At 49.5% G+C, this 19,049-nt stretch overlaps 1 protein-coding gene across 9 annotated transcripts; it reads left to right on the forward strand.

Annotated features, from left to right (window-relative positions):
• Positions 1-1,722: 1,722 nt before the first annotated feature.
• NUTF2 (nuclear transport factor 2) lies at positions 1,723-17,907 on the forward strand. Of its 9 annotated transcripts, none has more exons than XM_045443206.1 (7): positions 1,784-1,853; positions 3,035-3,173; positions 10,004-10,172; positions 13,365-13,482; positions 15,291-15,362; positions 15,447-15,545; positions 17,377-17,907. In XM_045443206.1, the coding sequence occupies exons 4-7, from the start codon at positions 13,384-13,386 to the stop codon at positions 17,488-17,490; spliced, it is 384 nt and encodes a 127-aa protein (XP_045299162.1). In that variant the 5' UTR covers positions 1,784-1,853; positions 3,035-3,173; positions 10,004-10,172; positions 13,365-13,383; the 3' UTR covers positions 17,491-17,907. The 9 variants fall into 9 exon arrangements, with proteins under 9 accessions (XP_045299159.1, XP_045299160.1, XP_045299161.1 ...); XM_045443207.1 differs by having other exon boundaries at positions 1,817-2,313; XM_045443205.1 differs by lacking the exon at positions 3,035-3,173 and having other exon boundaries at positions 1,747-1,853.
• The last annotated feature ends 1,142 nt before the right edge of the window (positions 17,908-19,049 follow it).

Here is a 19,049-nt window from a genome sequence, read left to right on the forward strand (position 1 = left end):
AGGCAAATATCTTTAAAGCTAGCCTTATCTACTGTAAGTATTTGGGCACAAATGGACACTTCTTGGGCTCCATAAAACATGACCCCCTTCTCTGTTACTTTAGAAAAAGCCACTTCCCTGGGGACTTCCGTTTATCTGTGAACTGCAATGACAAATGTTTCTCTAGTCTCTGCTCTCGGCCCCTTGGCACTGACTTGAGAAACAAGTCTCTGGTGGGGAGGAGGGGTGGAATACAGGTTGTGCAGGTGCCTGGTTGGGGAAGGAACTGATTCTCTGCCTTCCTAGGGTTAGTTCCAGCTAATCATAAATAAGGTGGTGGAAGCACAGCATTCCCCTTCGTGCACGGCTACTGAACCAGTCTCTCACATGTCCCCACTCTCCACTAGGATTGAGAGCTTTCCTAGGCTCAGTCTATGTCCTTTAGTGTATCTTAGCTCCTGTTTGTTGAAGGGACTTAACACTTTGTACTTTGGCTGACTTGGACCTCTCAGCAGCACTCCCAGGATAGGTGAGGGCCAGGCTCTGGCCAGGACTGTAGTGTCTGGAGGTTATGTGCACACAGCCTATCCAGTGTTTTAGCTTTTAGGGGGAGGGGGCCTGACAGCTTAACAAGGGAGGCCCCAGATGCACACAAGCAGGACAATTCAGAGTTTTCACTGGATGAGTAAGAAGCATCTAGTCAGGCAAATTAGTACAGACCTGGGATTTAATAAACAGAAGCTCGGCCTGGGTTTACCAGCCATCCCCAAGAAGCGAATATGTGTGTGTGGGGTATTGGTGAAGGTGCAAAACTTATGGAAGAATAGGAATACTGAGTCTTGGCAGGAGGGAAGGCATGGAACTGCCAGGAAAATATTTTCCTTACCTGTGGTTCACCTGGGTTAGCTGCACAGCATTTACCCAACAGCCCTGACTTAGAAACAGGCCTTACTTTAAATGTTTGTATTGCCCAGGAAACGACGAAAATAAGTGATGAAAGGGCAATGGGTGGGAAGGAAATTATTGACAATCTGGTCACTTAAATCCTGGGGAAAGTTTGGGTGAGCCAGTTCTTTTCTCGTTAATAAAAATTAAACCCTTCGGGGCTCCGCCTGCTGCAAAAAGTAAAATAAAACGAACAACAGCAACAACAAAAAAACCCCACCGTATGACTAGGTTTTGAAGACCCGAACTCTACAAGATTACTCTTTGTCTCCAGCTGAGCCCCACTTGAGCATTTGAGTCTCCAGCCCAAGGAAAAGCCTCGACTGCTCGAAACCAGCTTTGGGCCGGGCTGGGCGCATGAACATTGGTACAGCAGAAACTATGGCTTTTGCCCTGGCTAGCTTTAGAGAACCGCTCCGAAGAGTCGAAGTGGTGGCCAGAGCACCGAAGAGGAGGGGAGTTCGGGAGCGGAAACAGCCCAGGGGCCCAGGGAGGGGCGGCTAGGCCTGCTTGGGGCCTGGCCAGGCACGGAGGCGGGGCCCACTCCAAAAGACCGAGCAACTTGGGCGGGGCCAGACCAGCTGGGACCTGGCGACAACTGAGCCCTGACCCTTGCCTGGCGCCAACCTCGGGTGTTCCAGAGGCTTCCGCTAGACCACAATTCTCAGGGGCTCGCCCTGGCAGCCTCCCTCCCTGGCTTAGCCTCACCTCCCGCGCTGAGGGCTGTGTCTGGTCCCCAGCGCATAGCACACTGGGAACTGTAGTTTTCTCCTGGCGCACCTACGCCAGCAAGGAGATCGGGGGAACTGCGTTTCCCAGAGTGCAGCGGGGTGGCGAGGGAAGGCAGGGGGGAAGGGACAGTCGGTCGCAGACCGCGCTGGGTTGCCGCCGCCGCCGCCGCCGCTGCCGCCATCGTGCCAGCCCCTCGGGTGAGTGTCGGGGCTAGCGCACCGGGGCGGGGGCTAGGCCGCTAGAGCCGCGCTCTGGGCCGCCTGGAGCCTCCGCTACCAGTCTCCGGGCGCCCCCCACCCCCACCGGCGGCCCAAAGCCGCGCGGGGACGGGGCCATGTGTCGCGCGCGGCTCCGCCTCCCGCCGGTCCTCTGAGGCGGCGGCCGAGGGGAACACAGAGACAGGCGCCTATCCGGCAGTGTGGTGCCTATAGCGGGTGCAGCGGACTGCGCTGTGGCCAGGCCGTTTTTTCTCTGGTCCAGACCACCCGGATGGGGCTCTCCGGGCCCCGCCCCGTCTGGCCTAGCCCGGCCTGCCCGAGTCCCGCAAGCTCTGCAGGCAGGCTAGCGGGACGACCCCAGCCCCACGTCCTGCCACCCGCCAGCGAAGGATCCGGGGATGGGCAAGCGCCACCCGGCCCGCTCCGGAGTCAGCATTGGGTAAGGGCGCTTTCCTGCCGCAGCCCGGGATTAGGACTCTTCATCCGTTTCCCGACCATAGCAAGGCTAGGATATAGGTGAACGCTGCTCCCCTACTTGTCTGCACGTTGGGAGTGCACAAAACCTAACTCCCACTCTGTGGAACTCATGCGTAGGTTCCTGCGTGGAGAGTAGGGTCAGGGAATCTGGAGCGAGAGGGTTCCATGTGGGACTTAACCCTCCTCCAGCCTTGGAGGATCTGGCCTGATGCGAGGAAGCGGCTCTGGACTGGTAGGCTCAGACCCCGCCCTTCTATCAGACACCAGGCCTCAGCTGTGGTTGGGTTGGCCGGCTGTATTAGTGGAGGAGGGGAGGAAAAAGCCTAGGAGGTGAGGTTGGATATGAGAGCCCCCAACACGTTATTAGACCTGCTCCAGTGCATTCTAATCCTCACATCTGCCCTTTCCAGTCATTTGCCCTCTTCCCCAGAGGAGAATGATTCCGTAAGATTGGTGGTGATAAGGTTGGATTTAATGGAGGGGAAAGTAGGATTCAGACCTGAAGTCCATAAGCCCAGTGCCAAATAAGAGACTGGGCTTGAGGTGACATTGGCGGTGAGCACATTTGGGCCGCGGGGTTCAGATTCAGATTCTGGGGCTCTTCTGAAGCGTGGGTGGGAGAACTAGAGTTGAAAGTTGCAGAAAGTCAGGCTTCTCTCACATGCTTGCTCACTTCTCACCAGGTGGAGTAACCTGTTTACAGGCAGGAGGCTGGTTGAACCTTGAGAAATTGCCTTCATTGATGAATCCAATGACCCCCTTGAGTCCTGGGAGAAGAGGAGTATCTAGCCTTAGAGTAGTCTTCTGACAGGCTTTGTAAAGGTATTTCTGATTGAGTGATGATATATTAAGAGACCAGTCCAGAGAGGACCATGGGATTTTGGGAAGAGACAGCTTGTCGAGTCTTGATTCCTCTGACCCAGTATAGCTTCTGAGCTATAGTTTTTGTGAGGATTAAAGAAGCAGCTAATTCTCCGTAGGCCTGGCTTCAGCAGCAAGCAGATCTCTTAAGAAAGTTGAGTTAGGCTCATGATGCAGGAAGCCACCACCACTGGACTTTTTTTTTTTTCCCTTGAGTATTTCCCCGGGTGATATTTTTCTGGTCATTGGGCTCTAGCTTTGGCAGTTTTTCTGCAGTTGAATTGCTTTGTCTAGTCATTCTCCCTGATTAAGGAGAACAGGCAAAGATCTGTCCTGATCTCCTGATTCCCTTCCCTCTGTACTCAAACCTCCTAGTCCACATGCTGGCCCATAAACATGTGGAAGTCAGGTTCATTCAGGAAGCTCAGGAGAGGTCTGGTTTGCTAGTGGACATGGGCAAGAAGAAGGGACTGCCCTAAGAACATACACAGGATCCCTGTGATAGAATCTCTTAGTACTAGAGACAGCTGTTTCAAGACCCTCTGAAGATTGTCAGGATTCCTTTTGTCTAGGACACAGGTTTCACATGAGGTAGGCTTACTGCTATGGATCAGTTTGCACATTCCAAGGCCCTAAGTGACATGATAATGGTTTTCTTCAGGGTCAAAAAGATACCATTCCTTCTTGAAGATTACCCAGGAGGAGGAAGAATTCCGATTTCTCCCTCATTCCAATCCTAGAAGTTTTCTATAACTTCTGTGTCTGGGCTTAACTAGCCATTACCCGGCATCCTGACCCCCAGAAGTCCTTGATCTTTCTGGAATTTGGCAGGCCATCTGTATCTCAGAGATAAGAAGAGAGTCCTGAGATTCTCCAGAATCTGTCTGCACCTTCTATTCACATAGGGCTGACTTGGAAGTGGAGTTTGGCATGAAGCAGTCGAGATGTGGCTGCATAAGCATGGGGGCAGGGTGTGAGGATGCCTAGGTTCTCAACTCTAAACTAGGTCCTTTAGTGACATAGAGTGCACTTCTCCTTTTTTTTTTTTTTAAGTTTTTATTTATTTTGAGAGAGAAAGAGCACGCATGTGTGCAGGCGGAGGGGCAGAGAGAGAGGGAGAGAAAGAATCCCAAGCAGGTTCTACTCTCAGCATGACTCGAAGCTGTATCTCATGACTGCAAGATCATGACCTGAGCTGATGTCAAGAATCGGATCCCTAGCCAACTGAACTATCCAGGAGCCCCTGCACCTCTCCTCTCTGAGCCACATCTCACTTTAAAAAAAAAATTATTGTTTATTTTTGAGAGAGAGACAGTGCATGCAAGTACAAGTGGGGGAGGGGCAGAGAGAGAGGGAGACACAGAATCTGAAGCAGGCTCCAGGTTCTGGGCTGTCAGCACAGACCCTAATGCAGGGCTTGAACCCATGAACCGTGAGATCATGACCTGAGCCAAAGTTGGACACTTAACCGACTGAGCCACCCAGGTGCCCCTGAGCCATATCTCACTTTATTCTGCTGTCTAATTTTAGAACTGGAAGACACCTTATATTAAAATATTCTAGGATTCCTCTACTGGAACATTAGTATCTTTCTTGGAACTTTCTTTTCCTTTCTCACCAATGATTAGTATTATTCAGCAACCATTCTTTGGCCCTTTTTGTGTAATGGGCTCTGAGCTGAAACTGAAGGTAGCAAAATGAGCCCTACCCAGTCCTGGTGCTGGGGAAAGGAGGAAATGTTACTATTACATACTTAGGGCTAATGTTACTATTATGTACTTAGGGTCTTTTGGCACAGAAGAAGGGGCTAGAGCACAGATGAAGAAAGGCTGTTAATGAGCCTACTCTCCTCTCTGCTTCCAGCAGGAACCGTAGAGCAAGGCATTCTTCCACTGGTGGGTGCAGGAAGGTCTGGGGTCCCTTGAGCAATGCTGTCACCACTCCAGATTGCTATGGCTTTTGGGTCTAGCTGCTGTCTTCTACAGCCTGCTTCTCTGTCCCAGGGGTCTCTGCTGGGCATTCTCCCACTGTCTGGGACTCTCACCAGCATTTTGTGGTCTTCCCATTCCCTGAGTGGAGCCTGGGTGTGTGGCTTCTGCCCCTTTCAGTAAGACCCTCTCAGGTCACTTTTTTTCAAATGCCCAGTGCTCCTGAATGGTACCCATGAGGACATCTGCCCAGAGTGAGAAACAGAGCTGCCCACCCCCCAGAGATAAAAGGGAATAGTCCTTTTGGAGAGAGGGGATCCAAAAACGTTTCCGCAGGATGGACATTGAAAGTTGAGCAGGATTTCTAAAGAGCAGGGGTTGAACTGAACCTCCTCATGGAGATTTTTTTTTTTAATTTAATTTTTGCTGATGGGCCCTCTGAGAATGTTTGTGTATTTGAGGTTGGATTTGAATTGGCTACCCCTTCCCTGGCTTTGAGACTTTTGCTTTGACTGTACGTGATAAGAATTCCTGAATCGCTCCCTGAGGGAGTCAGCAGTGTGTGGGTTATCCCTGGAGTGACTTCCAGGCCCACGTGATATGATCATTTTGGTCAGCATCCTGGGCACCAGGTTTGTGTGGCATCATCCTCCTTCTCATCCTGTCAGCTAGAATGTGTCTTTCTGGGAAGGATCCTTTGTGCAGGTCTGGCTGTGACTGTGGAAGTGTCTTAGTGGCCAGGGAAGAACACTGGAGGGCTGGGGGTGGCCCTGCTCACTGGTCCTGGGTCTCCCACCACCACCTGACCTGCTATGGCTTTCTTTTACTGCCCTGGGTCTTACTCCTTATCTGTTTGTGGTACCTGCTATGTGCCGACTCCCTAAGTCCCTAGAGTGGAGAGGAGCTACCCCTGAGAAGGAGAACCTCCCCCTCATGAGAGTGGTATTTTTGAGGTGTCTGGGAACTCAGGACTGTTTGCTTCAGTAAACTGAGGAAATTCTAGGATGTTTTTTCTTTTTTCTTTCTCTTTCCTTCTTTCTTTCTCTCTTTCTTTAATGTTTATTTATTTTTGAGAGAAAGAGAGAGGGAAACAGAGGATCCAAAGCAGGCTCCACGCTCACAGCATAGAGCCCGATGTGGGGCTCGAACTCATGAACTGCGAGATCATGGCCTGAGCTTAAGTTGAAGCCTCAACCGACTGAGCCACCCAGGCACCCCTGGAATGTGTTTCTTAAAGCCTCTGATACTTCAGAGCCACTGGGTCTCACCAGGGCAGAGACTGCTGCCCCCTGGAGTGATGTCTGTGTGTAGAGACATTGGTTCCATTTGCAGAGGCGGTTTTACACCCAGGCGAACGCAAGTACTCACTTGTCCCTATGGTATAGTCTTACTTTGACCAGTTGAGCATGCACTGAGGGTCTTTCTGTACTGAAGGGAATGGAATTTGTTGATTTCAGAGGGCAAGAAAAGGCCTGGGCTCCATTCCTCAGCACTTCATTTGTTACCTCTACACTTTATGCTACTTGACATTGGCTCACAGCTGTTCTAGTCCAAGCCAGTTTTGTGGATATCTTAATGCTGGCTATGCCAGTGGCCCTATGTAGTCTTGAATTTTTTCTTAACCTCTTGGAGTCCTGGTTTCTGCATCTATAAAATGATGGTAATCATACTAGCTTTGCAGCTGTGAGGCTCAAATGAGAGAACACATGTAACTGGTTTTTTTTACATTTATTTTTTTTATTTTTGAGAGAGAGACAGACCGTGAGTGGGGGAGGGGCAGAGAGCTAGAGAGACACAGAATCCGAAGCAGGCTCCAGGCTCTGAGCTGTCAGCACAGAGCCTGACATGGAGCTCAAACCTACAAACTGTGAGACCATGACCTGAGCTGAAGTCGGACGCTCAACTGACTGAGACACCCAGGCGCCCTCATATGTAACTGTTTTGCTTACAGAAGAAGTCATTCCATTCAGCACTCCGGAGACTCCATGTTTATCCCTTTATTCCTCTGCTCACCTCAGTCTCAGAGTGTCATGGCAATATTAGCCAGGCATGGTGGTAGCAGACCACGGGGGTGGTCACTTAGGGGCTTTAGGCCCAACTGGGGAGCCAAGTCCATGTATACCTGACCAGTAAGTTCATGGCCTGGGGTTCAGTTCATGGATGGGAGCTGTCTAGGACAGGGTCCCTAGAAATCTCTGGGTCATGTGGGAAAGGGAGGCTACTTAGGGTCTGAGTAAGTACAGAGCAGAGGGACCAGAATGCAGATCTCAGGAATTAGCTTCTGGGCCGGCCAGGGTGTCCTGAAGGTTCTGGATCCCTCCTCCAGGCCAAAGAGGAGGAAAAGGCCCTCACTGGAGGCGCTTAGGCCTCAGGGGTCTGCCCCAGGAAAGGGTTCTGTCCTGGCCAGCCATTCCAGCACTAGACCTTGGCTGATTTCTCTCCAGACTTCAGGCAGGGGAATGGTGGACTAGGCAGTTGGGAGTCCTGGATTGAGGCTGTTCCATGGTGTGGTATCCTTGTAGGAGGCTGAGGTAACCACCTTCTTTCTAGTTCTTGACTTCAGTGTTCACTTAGGACCTGACTGACTCCTTGCAGCTGGGTCTTCCTTTATACCCTCAGTTGATTACCCCTAACATCCCCAATTACTGGTGAGGAAACAGGGTCAAAGGGTCATACAACAAGGGAGAGGAGGAATAGGCTAGAGGCCAAGCCTTTGAGGGTGTGGTTGTATGCCTGCTGTTGAGCCACAGCTGACCTTCTTTCAGGTGACCAGGGCTTTGGGAATAAGTGAGGGGGTTGGACCAAGCCCTCCAATAGACAGATGACTGGGTAGTTGACAAAGGACTGTTTCCTGATGACTTAGACAGAAGGTGCAGGTAGAGAGGAGGTGGGTCACTTAAATTCGGCAGGGTTCACCCAGAATTTGCTCCTCCTCCAGAGAAGGAGAGCTGGGCCAGGCACCATGGCAACAGGGATGCCCAGGTCAGGGAGACAGAGCATAAACAAATATGTTAGGTGTGACAATCTCATTCAGTGATAAGTGCTAAGAAAACAATACAAGATGGTGAAATGAGTGACCAGTTACTTTAGACTGAACGGACAGAGAAGGTGTCTGTGAGGAGGTGACATTTGAGCTGACACATATGTGACAAGGAGCAGACAAATGAAGATCCAGGGAGAATAGTGATCTGGGTAGAAGGATCAACAGTTGCAAAGCTCTTGGGTGAGAACAGGCTCAGCATGTTCCAGGAACAGGGACATGCCCAGACTGTCAGTAGAGGAGGGGCGAGGGGTGGGTTGGGTGGTAGATGAGGTTGGACAGCCAGGAGGGCAGGTCACCCAGGGGCCTTGAAGGCAGTCTAAGTGGTTGAGACTGTCAGTGGAGAATGGGAGGGAAGTCACTGGAGGGCCATAGGATGTATGAGAGTAATGGCCATGGTTGATGCTGACTTCAAGGATCCCCCTAGAAGCTTGGTGTATCTGCTGACATGCCCTGCAGGCCTTGGTGATGGGTGCTCAAAAAAAGACAAACATGGGTCTTTCTCTGTATCAGTCTGGAGTTTGGAACATCCTCTTCCCCATCACTCTCTTGCCCCCAGCCCTGCCCCAGGTCCAGCTAGGCCAGGATCTCTGACTTGCTGAGATGGTAGAACTGGGCTGTGACTTCGCACGTTTGGGAAAACTGTGAGATCATCCCCCATGAAAACGCCTTTTGTTTGAGTTTGGTGTGGAAGTCTGCCTGGTGCCTTTGTTTGGAGGCCGAAGCCCTGGTTCAGGCCTGTCTTCCCCTCTCTGAGAAAGTCAAGGTTAGAGGTTAGGGCTTCAGTGCTATGTGCCCAGGAGCACCTCTCTCACTGGGTGGTTTACTCATTTTTACCTCCAACCTGTTGTCTCTGGGAGTCCTGGCTCTGGAGTCCACTAAACCTGGTTCCATCTAGTTCCACCACCCATTAGGCTTATGGCCTTGAACAAGTTAGCTAACCTTTCTGAGCTTCATTTTGCTCGTCTCTAATGTGGGAATCGAGTCACAGGGTATTAGGACCAAATGCATGTAAAGCCTTTAGCACGTGTCTATACCTAATACGTATTAGTAAAAATGAGGTGTTATCAGGTAGACACTGCTATTTAAGTTTTGTCACTGGAGGGGCATCTGGGTGGCTCAGTCGGTTGAGCGTCCGACATTGGCTCAGGTCATGATCTCACAGTTCATGGGTTCGAGCCCCGCGTCTGGCTCTGCTGACAGCTCAGAGCACGGAGCCTGCTTCCGATTCTGTGTCTCCCTCTCTCTCTGCCCCTCCTCCACTCATACTCTGTCTCTCTCTTCTTCAAAACTAAAAAAAAACATTAAAAAAAAAATTTAAGGGGCGCCTGGGTGGCGCAGTCGGTTGAGCGTCCGACTTCAGCCAGGTCATGATCTCGCGGTCCGTGAGTTCAAGCCCCGCGTCGGGCTCTGGGCTGATGGCTCAGAGCCTGGAGCCTGTTTCCGATTCTGTGTCTCCCTCTCTCTCTGCCCCTCCCCCGTTCATGCTCTGTCTCTCTCTGTCCCAAAAATAAATAAACGTTGAAAAAAAAATTAAAAAAAAAAAAAATTTAAAAAGTTTTGTCACTGGAAACACTGACCCAGAATTTGAAGATAAAAATGAAAATTTTCTATTGTCTAATGGGGTCTTCTAGACAAAAGATTTTTTTTTTTTTTTTTTTTTTTTTTTGGGCAAAAGATTTACCCTGGGATCTTTGACAGCCTCAGGGAGTCTGAACAATCTGAAATTATTCGCAAGGCTGGGACATCCCTACCTCTGTGCAAATTTATTGGGAGAGGGTCACAGTTTTTGAGACATTCTTAGAGGGTCTTTGCACCCACAGAGACCTAAAGGTCAGTGAAGGCTGATGCTCAGTGGGCGAGAGGTCATCGAGGTCATTTCTGCTCCTCGAGGAGCCTGGCCTCACTCAGCCTGCGGACTGTTGGGGTGAAGCAGGAGATGGCGTGGTCAGCGGTCCTCTTGGAAGAACTGTAGGAGAAGCCGTCATGAAGGTCAGTCCCCAACCTGATATGAGGCTGCTTCTGAGCCTTGGCATTTTTCTTTTTAGACTGTTCTTTCTGCAGTATATGTATTAGAATCAAGGTCAGGGCTTGCTGGCCATCCTGGGGAACATCCTCCCAGCTTGGCCCAGACCCATCCCTGTGTTGCTTGGGATGGGGGGGGGACTTTGCTCCCTGCTTCTTTTTCTGGATGCAGGAATGCTGCCTCCCAGCCAAGAGTTGAAAGCTTTATGGGAGATTTGGAGTCAAACTGTAAATCCTGTAGTTTGCTGAGCCACACTCTGTGCTAAGGGATTGGGGTGGGATGGAGTGGGTGTGGCAGGAACCACACTGGAACCCTCCCAGCCCAGAGCCACAATGTTTAGGCAGAGGAGTGAGCCCTGGCTGTGTTAATATGGTTTTGCACATGGGGTTGGGGTCAACATATGAGTCTGGGAAGGAGGACCCAAATAGATGGAATCTGAGGGAAGAGTAGGAACTTGACCAGACAGATGAGAGGAGGGAGGACATCCCAGTAGGGGGACTCATAGGGTGAGGGTGGGGCAAAAATCAGTGAGCAAGCACTGAGTGAGTTCTATTCTATTTGTGTGTGAGCTGGATGGAGGTAGGACAGAATGCTAGGGAGACAGGGACAGGTATGGATGCACATCTGTGGAGTTTCAAGATTTAATCCAAAGGTGAGGCTGTTGTACAGAAGAGACATGGCCAGCTTTGTGGTTTAGAGCTCAGGGGCACATATTTAGCAGAAAGAAAGTGCTGACTTCAGCCAGAGGACCCAGTGTAAGCCCTGATGTACTAGATGGACTTGGGGCAAGACATATCACTAAACCTCAGTTTTCCCACCTGTAAAGTGGGATGACAATGGAATCTGACCACATGGCTACCATGATCAGTACCTGGAAATAAACATATCAGGGTCAAACAGGCCAAGAACAAGGTTGGTATTGGCTTCAGGGACCCTATTTGGAAAAGGCCTCAGTCTACATAGTTTTGAAGATTCCTTCTCACACTTTCTGGTGCCCCCAAGCAGTCTCATTCCTTAGGAAAACACACTTTGCCCTGCCCCACTGGACCAAAGTGTCTTTCTGTCCCTTTATCTGTCCTCCCTCTTCACTCCACCACTACTTCTGCCAAGTAGTTTTTGTATTGGCAAGTTAACATACCTTAAGAACAATATGAAAAAGGAGACCCCCCCCCCCCCGCCATACTTCCTCTGCATCACTGTCCTACCACATGACACCACTTTTCTTGTCTTTGGGTCAGCTTTTATTTAGCCTTATTTTCCCTTACCCTCCATCTCCAGCTTTCCTGTTCCCTGCCCTTATCTCTTTTCTTGTGCCCAGACACATACTTATGCTTTTTCTTCTGATCGGCATACTCTTTCTCCAAGACCTTCCCTGAGGACTGCCCAATCTTGCCGAGGACAGAGGGAGAGATGGCCCTTACCCATTCTTCTAGCTTTCCCTCTGCCCCAGAGCTCTTGGGGTAGGATACCATGGGGCTGGGCCACAGTGAATGAGCCAAACATAGTGAATATTAGGTTGGAAGAGGCAGAGATTCGAGATGCAGCAGAGATGGCCGGGAGTTGGGGGGGTAGCTACAGTCTGACCCCTTGGAAATATGACCATGACAGCAGCTGAGACTAGCTTTTGACCCTATGCTTTTCCTACAAGTTGATTTGTTTCTTGGCAGAGTATAAACTGGGACACACCTTGTATTCCTGTGTAGCAGGCGTGCCTGGGTCCAGTCTTTCTCTTCTGCTTGTTTTAGACTTTTCTTGGACATTTCTTAGTCATCTTAGCACTGAGCTCCTATTTTTAGTGCCACCACCTCCTATGGGACCTAAAATAAAGCTGGCTCATCTTCCTGGCCCCTCATTGGCTGAAGTATTGGTCATAGGCTGGGAGATTGGCTGGATTGGGACTAAGCCACTGGCCCTCTACATTATCTATCCCGGCTGGCTCCTCTGGCCTTGGGTGAGGTCATAGGGACTAGAGTGAACTAGCAGGTTCCCTTGGTGAGGCTTCACAACCACTGGCAACATCAGGGTTCCACCCCCTTACAGAGGAGGGAGCTGAGGCCCTTCTTGGGGCAATGACTTGCATCAGGTCCCACCACTGTTAATGGTTGTCTGCCATTAACAGACACAACGCAACTCCTCACTGCTTTGGTTCAGAGTCCTGTTGTCAGAAGATGGGGAGGTAGTCAGACACAACTGCGGAACAACATACAAGTCTGCCATTGTGGTATCCTTCAGTGAGATGTGGGCTTCCTATCTGGGAGGGGCTTAGCAAAGCCAGAGTGGCTCTCGTCTACGGCTTGAGTTTCCTTCTAGCAAGCCTTGGAGCTGTGATGTCTATAGCTGGGAGGGGGTCTCCCCGCCCTCCCCCCCCAAAGACCAGAGAAGGGCAGCCCCTTCCAATGGAGGCAGTGCTGGGATGGGGAGTGTGAAGAGATGATCGCCTCTGTTTCCCTTCCCAGACCCCCTCAGTATTACTCTCTGATTCTTTGAATTCATGTTCCCCTCTCTGAAGTGGGTAGGGGTAACCCTGTCATGAAGAAATGAATAGATGTTACCTGTGCTCAAAGAAGTAAACTGCTCCCTTAAGACTAAAATGGAGGATCACTTGCTGTTTTATTACAAGTGAGGACTTGAGGAGACATCTCCCCCCACTCTCACTGGGTCTTCCTCCACCTCTTGATACAGCCCTGGGGCAATGTTGATGGGACTAAGGACATTACACAGATATCTGTAATTTCTGACTTGCAAAGTGGGAAGAACAGATTGTTGAAAGAATTAAATGAAAACATGGGAGAGTGTGTGTCGTTAGCTCCTTCTTAAAGCCCCACCCCCCATTGGGCATTGAAGGGCTTGCTCTGACTGTCCTGGCTCCACCCTCAGCACCTATCCTATGTGCTCCACATCCCGGGAGCCCCTTTGTTTCATTAGCCAGAGCTCCTCAAAGGAGAGTCTGAGTCTGGTCCACCTCTGGGCTCCCTGCACTGGTCTGTATTGGGAGGGACCTCCTACCAATTCCCCAGGACCTCTCTATAACAGACCTCACCAAAAGACTCCCTCCTCAAGGAGGCCAGGAGAGGTAGGGGTCAGTGAAGAAACCGCAGCTGGCTACCTCCTGTTCCCTTGGTACCAACACTTCCCTCCATGTCTTGCTGATCTTGCAGGTCTCAGTGAGGCTCCAGAATGGGAGACAAGCCAATTTGGGAGCAGATTGGATCCAGCTTCATTCAACATTACTACCAGTTATTTGATAACGACAGAACCCAACTAGGCGCAATTTATGTAAGTCTCCAGCTCTAGGGCCTGAACAGGGTCCCCAAGGGATCAATTCAGATGTTGGGCCAGTGTGTCCAGTTCACAAGTTCTAGCAGCCCTTTCCAGATTTGGCTATACTCTTCTATCTAAGCTTCTGTCTGTGGCAGAAGGGGCCTGAGGCTTAGCCCACCTACCTGGTCTACACGTTCCCTTCTGTCATCTTCCATAAGAGTAGGGATCCTGTATCCTTGGCAGGTTGTTATGGGCTTGCCATTCCATGGTCCTGAGAGTGCCTCTGGTTCCAGATTGGGCAGCAGCAGACAGATGCTAAGGCTCATGGTGCTTTCTGGAAGTGGCAGGTGTGAGCATCATCAATGCAAAACTGAGTTCTCCTGGAGGTCTTAGGTCCAAGTTTCCTTTTGAGGGCCAAACACCCCTGAATGCTCATGGTAAACAAATGGGGTTAGCCCAGGGAGACTGGTGTGTCTTTAACTCTTCTAGGCAGGCCCTTGCTATTTTAATGATCATGTATACCAAGAGCTACTTGTATTTGACCTGCCAGGACTCAGTCACAGTAATGTGATTGATCAAGCCATTTCTAGCAGGTCTGTCCAGAATGGAAATGATAGGAGTCATCCAGCATAGCCTGAGAACCTGACTGGGCTGTGGGCAAAGCTCTCTGTGTCTCCAGAAACTCGGGGTCAAGTCTGAAGAAAAGAAAGGGATCTTACCAGTGGAAAGCCAAATCCAGTAAATGCATTATTTGGTTGTCATCATAGAGAGTTTTAAAAACTTGAACTGATATGACTCTGGGATCTTGGCACTTCTGTTTTATTTGCTTCTTAAAATCCATGAAAGCAGCCCCGACCCAGAGAAGAGACCATGGTCCTAAAAGAATGCTTTATGTATGTCATTTTGTATAATCCTCAGCGTATGTCTCTTTTAAAGATCAGAAAATAGAAAAATATGTAACTTGCCAAATATTATAGCTGGTAAGTAGCAAAGGCAGTTTTGAGTTCTGCCCCTGAAGTCTATGGCAGGAAAAATATGGAGGGGAGGGGATGAAACTAGTGGGTTGCATGTTGATGTAGGTAGGGTCCCAGGCTAGGCCTTGGGAGGCCTTGTCAGCCTCCATTCTTCCCTAACCTCATGGGTGTCCTTATGGGAGTGGCCTCAGTAGAATTCAGCCTGAGCTCTAGAGATGGTAATTGAACATAGAATGTTTCCAAGTTATTTCTCATGGGCTTCTCTAGTACTGGTGCTGACTGACCACATAGCAGGATGACTTTTGGCTGAGCCTTGACCACATAATAGGCAGCCTAGGGCTCATGCATATCAGAGGCCATATAACTTCTTTGTTTTTGTTTTTTAGTTTATTTATTTATTTTGAGAGAGAGAGAGCGGGGGAGGGACAGAGAGAGAAGAGAGAGAATCCCAAGCAGGCTCCATGCTATCAGCTCAAAGCCCGACACAGGGGTCTAGCTCATGAATTGTGAGATCATGACCTGACCTGAAATCAAGAGTCAGACATCTAACCAACTGAGCCACCCAGATGCCCCCAGGGGGGCATATAACTTCTTGAATAAAAACCAGGAAATGAACTTACTAAATAGGTTTGTATTTTGTTAGCTTTTCAGAGCCTGGGCTCTGGGAAGATAGGGTGTAATTAAAGAGGTTGTTAGTAGTGTAAAGTATGGAAACTACCTTCAGTTCCCTACTTTATAGATAGGGTAACTGATTTTTGGACTCATTTTTCCAAACAAGGTCCTTTTCAGGGACTCAGAGATAAATTCCTTTTTCTCTGAGGCCCTGGCCCCATGTTTTCTGGTTTTCAGATTGACGCATCATGCCTTACGTGGGAAGGACAGCAATTCCAGGGGAAAGCTGCCATTGTGGAGAAGTTGTCTGTAAGTAAAGGCCAGGGTCATGCTGCAAGCAGCTACTTCCCTGCCTTGCTGGCCACAGCCTATCACCCCCTCTTTCTTTTGCAGAGCCTTCCGTTCCAGAAAATCCAGCACAGCATCACGGCGCAGGACCATCAGCCCACGCCAGATAGCTGCATCATCAGCATGGTTGTGGGCCAGCTCAAGGTAATAGTGCTGGTAGGGAGGAGTGGGCAGGCAGAGGAGAGCCCTGCGCGCCTGCCTTCCCTGTGATGTGACCTGCTTATCAAGGGACACTCGGTGTCTAGAGCTGTATAATTCAATACAATAACCACTAGTCACATTTTTATATTATGTTTCAATTTTAATGGCAATTTTTAAATTGCATTAATTAAAATGAAAGTTAAAATGGAGTTCCTCAGCCGAACTAAGTATATTTCAAGTGCTTATAGTCAGTCACTGTGACTGCCTATTGGACAGTGCAGACACAGACTGATTCTGTTGTTACAGAAAGTACTATTGGAGAGTACAGGTTTAGAGCCTTTCTGGAAAAGGGACAAGAGGTATAGGAGCAGGGTGGGGTTGTGGTGCTAAGATACTGGGCCTTCATACTGCCCTGAGGTATAGGTGGGCTTTCTGTCGGCAGTTGGTCCTAGATGGGCCAGCTGGCTGCTGAGTTGCAGTCCCTTGCTGGAGTCCATGTTGCCACTTCCTGAGCTGGCTACTGGCTCCGCCACCTGCTGAGCAAAGCAGATTCCTGGAACTCCTGCTTCTGTTTGCATTCTCCTTTCCTCTTCCAAGACCTATCCTCTTCAAAGCCTTCAGCTCCTCAGTCCCCCAAGAACTCTCATGGGAACTCCTACCTGTTGTGCTCCAGCAGACTGAAGCCAAATTTTTAATTTCCAAAAAGCTTCTCCTCCTTTCCAAAGCAGGACAGGTTGGCTGCCTGTCGACCAGGTACCAGTCTCCTGGACCCGTGTCACGGTGGGACTCTGAATAATAGGCCCACATGGCCTTCTCCGTAGGTTAGGTGGGGCCTCTGGGTTAAATAAAAGGGCAGAAAGAGGGGCCCCATAGGCCTCTGCCATGGACCCAGAAGGACCTGCCTTGTGGCCTGGACTTTCCTGTCAGTTTTTCCTGCCTGTCCAACATGCCCTGCCCAGAGTTTATGTTCAGATAGGCTGTTGGGAGTGAAGAGGTCTTTTCAGGGGGCTCGGTGCCTATTTTCCAGGATAGGGTCAGTAAGCATGGCCCATTTCCCACTTGGCTTCAGGTTCATTCTGTCCCAACTCAGAGTCCCTAAAAGACTGATTTGCCTAATTGCTGATGATAATTCCCAGAAACCCCAGCAATGTTAGAGATAGCACTGGTTAACTGGGCTCCTATCTTAACTATGCTTCATCCTGATCTTCTGCAGTTTGGCTGGAGGTGTCTTGCCTTTTTTTTTTTTTTTTTTTTTTTTTTTCATTGCAAATGTTATATATGACACGACAGGAAACATCACCAGGTGACATTGCTTCGTTTTTGCTCTTTGTTTTGCTCTTTGTTAGAGCTGTGATTACAGTGGGAACTCCGTTTCGAGTCTTTTCTCACCTACTTGGCCACAGTCAGTATTAACAGTAGTTTCTCTGAATTGGACTAACTGGTGTAATCAGACGCTAAGATTATTTAGGTTTTAGGTACTGTAAGTTATGCGGTGAGCACTACAGAACTCTTTCAAATTGATCACTACTTACAGACATGGGCTCAGAGGCAGGTGTGTTTTCTGCTCTCTTACGGTGGCTAATTGGTGATGTATTCTACAGTTTAAGTGCATGTAGCAGTGAGAACTGCCATCTGTAGCCCCTATGTGCCCAGTGCCATGTTTTGTACATTATATCAATTCACATTCATAAATACACTTTGGCTATACTGGGATTTGAGTCCAAGACCGTAGGGCCTGATCTCAAAGTTAGCATTCTTTGTCCTGTTCCCTTGCCACTAAACTCCCTTCCTGTTCCTTGGCCTACTTACTGAATCATTTTTTTTCTCCTCACAGGCTGATGAAGACCCCATCATGGGGTTCCACCAGATGTTCCTATTAAAGAACATCAACGATGCTTGGGTTTGCACCAATGACATGTTCAGGCTTGCCCTGCACAACTTCGGCTGACCTCCTCCCAGCCAGGCACTCATGCTGTTTCCTCCTCCCTCCTCTCCCCAATATTATTCACACTCCTACAGATGCTCCAAATATCATACACAAATGAGCAGGGCCGCGGTGGGAGCGGGCGCAGTGCGCTGCTGCTACTGGGGTATTGTGCATGATGTTTGGACGCTAGACTAGTTGCATCTGACAGGAGAAGTTTGTGTTGTACCAGCGCATGCCTTGGAAAGACTTAAGTAATGCAAAAGGTTGTTTTTTTTTGTTTTGTTTTGTTTTTGTTTTTTAATCTACTGACAAGTTGCTCTAGTAACCCAAAGAAGTGAAGGAGAAAGCAGCTGCCTCACCGCCCAGATATTGATTTGTTCGGATGTTTCAATGCCTCATGATACAATAAAACCACAAAAATTTTCTTAACAGTTTAAATCGTTTTAATGAGTTTAATAGTTGGCTGGGCATCAATAACTACCCTGCCCCATTGTCTCTCTCATGTCTCACCTTCCCACCTCTCCCCCCAACTCAGCAATACATGTTACAGAGAGAAACTGCTGAAGCAGCACTCCCAGATAGCTTCTCTCAGAAGCCTTTAGGGCATAGTATGCCCCACCTCAGCCCACCTGGTCCTGGAAAACTGAGCTGCAGACAGAGCTTGGGTCTGGCCTGAAGCTTCCCTTGCACTGAAGCCTTTGCAGTCACTTCTGACAACTCCTACATTGGGTAGGTCAGGGCTCTGGTAATAGAGATGATCTAGAATCCCACTGAAAATGACTCATTAAGCTCAGGTGCTCTGGGCTGAGGGCTCAGCAAAACTACCCTGTATAAAATGAGCAAAGGTTTGAGGGAGAATATCCTGTTCTACCCCCAGAACAGTCAGGATCACATCCAGGGGGCCCCATAAACCCCAAGCCAAGCAGAGGGCAGCTCCAGTTTTGTATCCACTTTTGGATATCCTTGCCCAGAGGTGAGTGCCCAGAACAGTCAGCCTCCATTTGCCTGCAGAGTGCAGAGCCAGGCCCAGTTGGGCTGGGGTACAGATCTAGAGCTATGAAAGTAGGCAGTCTGAGACTGAGGGATTTGTGCTTTGGGACTTCATACTCCTCAGACTTTTGCAAGGCATCTCTAGGCCTTCTGTTTCCTGCCTCACCACATACCTTCATGTTTTCTTCAAGTCCCAGGAAATATTAACTATCAGGGCAGTTTCTGCTCAGTTTGGGGGACAGAGGCCTTGCCCATTACAAATCTAGCCCTTAGCCCTAAGACCTCTGGTGTTATAAAGTCTGGTGGCAAGATCGCAACCAAAAGCTAGAACCAAACCCAAGTCTTGGGCTGGTGCCCTGCTAGGGGTTTTAAGATTGGTGAGGGCTCCACAGTTAAGCCTGACCTGTACTCCCCTTTCCCCCTGCACTATGGATGGAGGCCAAGGACTTCCTCAGACCCCCCACAAGTTGCCTGGCTACCCTCGGTAGAGGGTTGGATGATGAACTGTGTTTAGAAGACCACACTTAGGAGATTTCAGTGGGACTGATTTAGGATGCTATGTGTTTGGGGAATGGGGGTCCGGAGAGAGG

Source organism: Leopardus geoffroyi, chromosome E2, assembly GCF_018350155.1.
Source record: "Leopardus geoffroyi isolate Oge1 chromosome E2, O.geoffroyi_Oge1_pat1.0, whole genome shotgun sequence".
Classification (NCBI taxonomy): Eukaryota; Metazoa; Chordata; class Mammalia; order Carnivora; family Felidae; genus Leopardus; species Leopardus geoffroyi.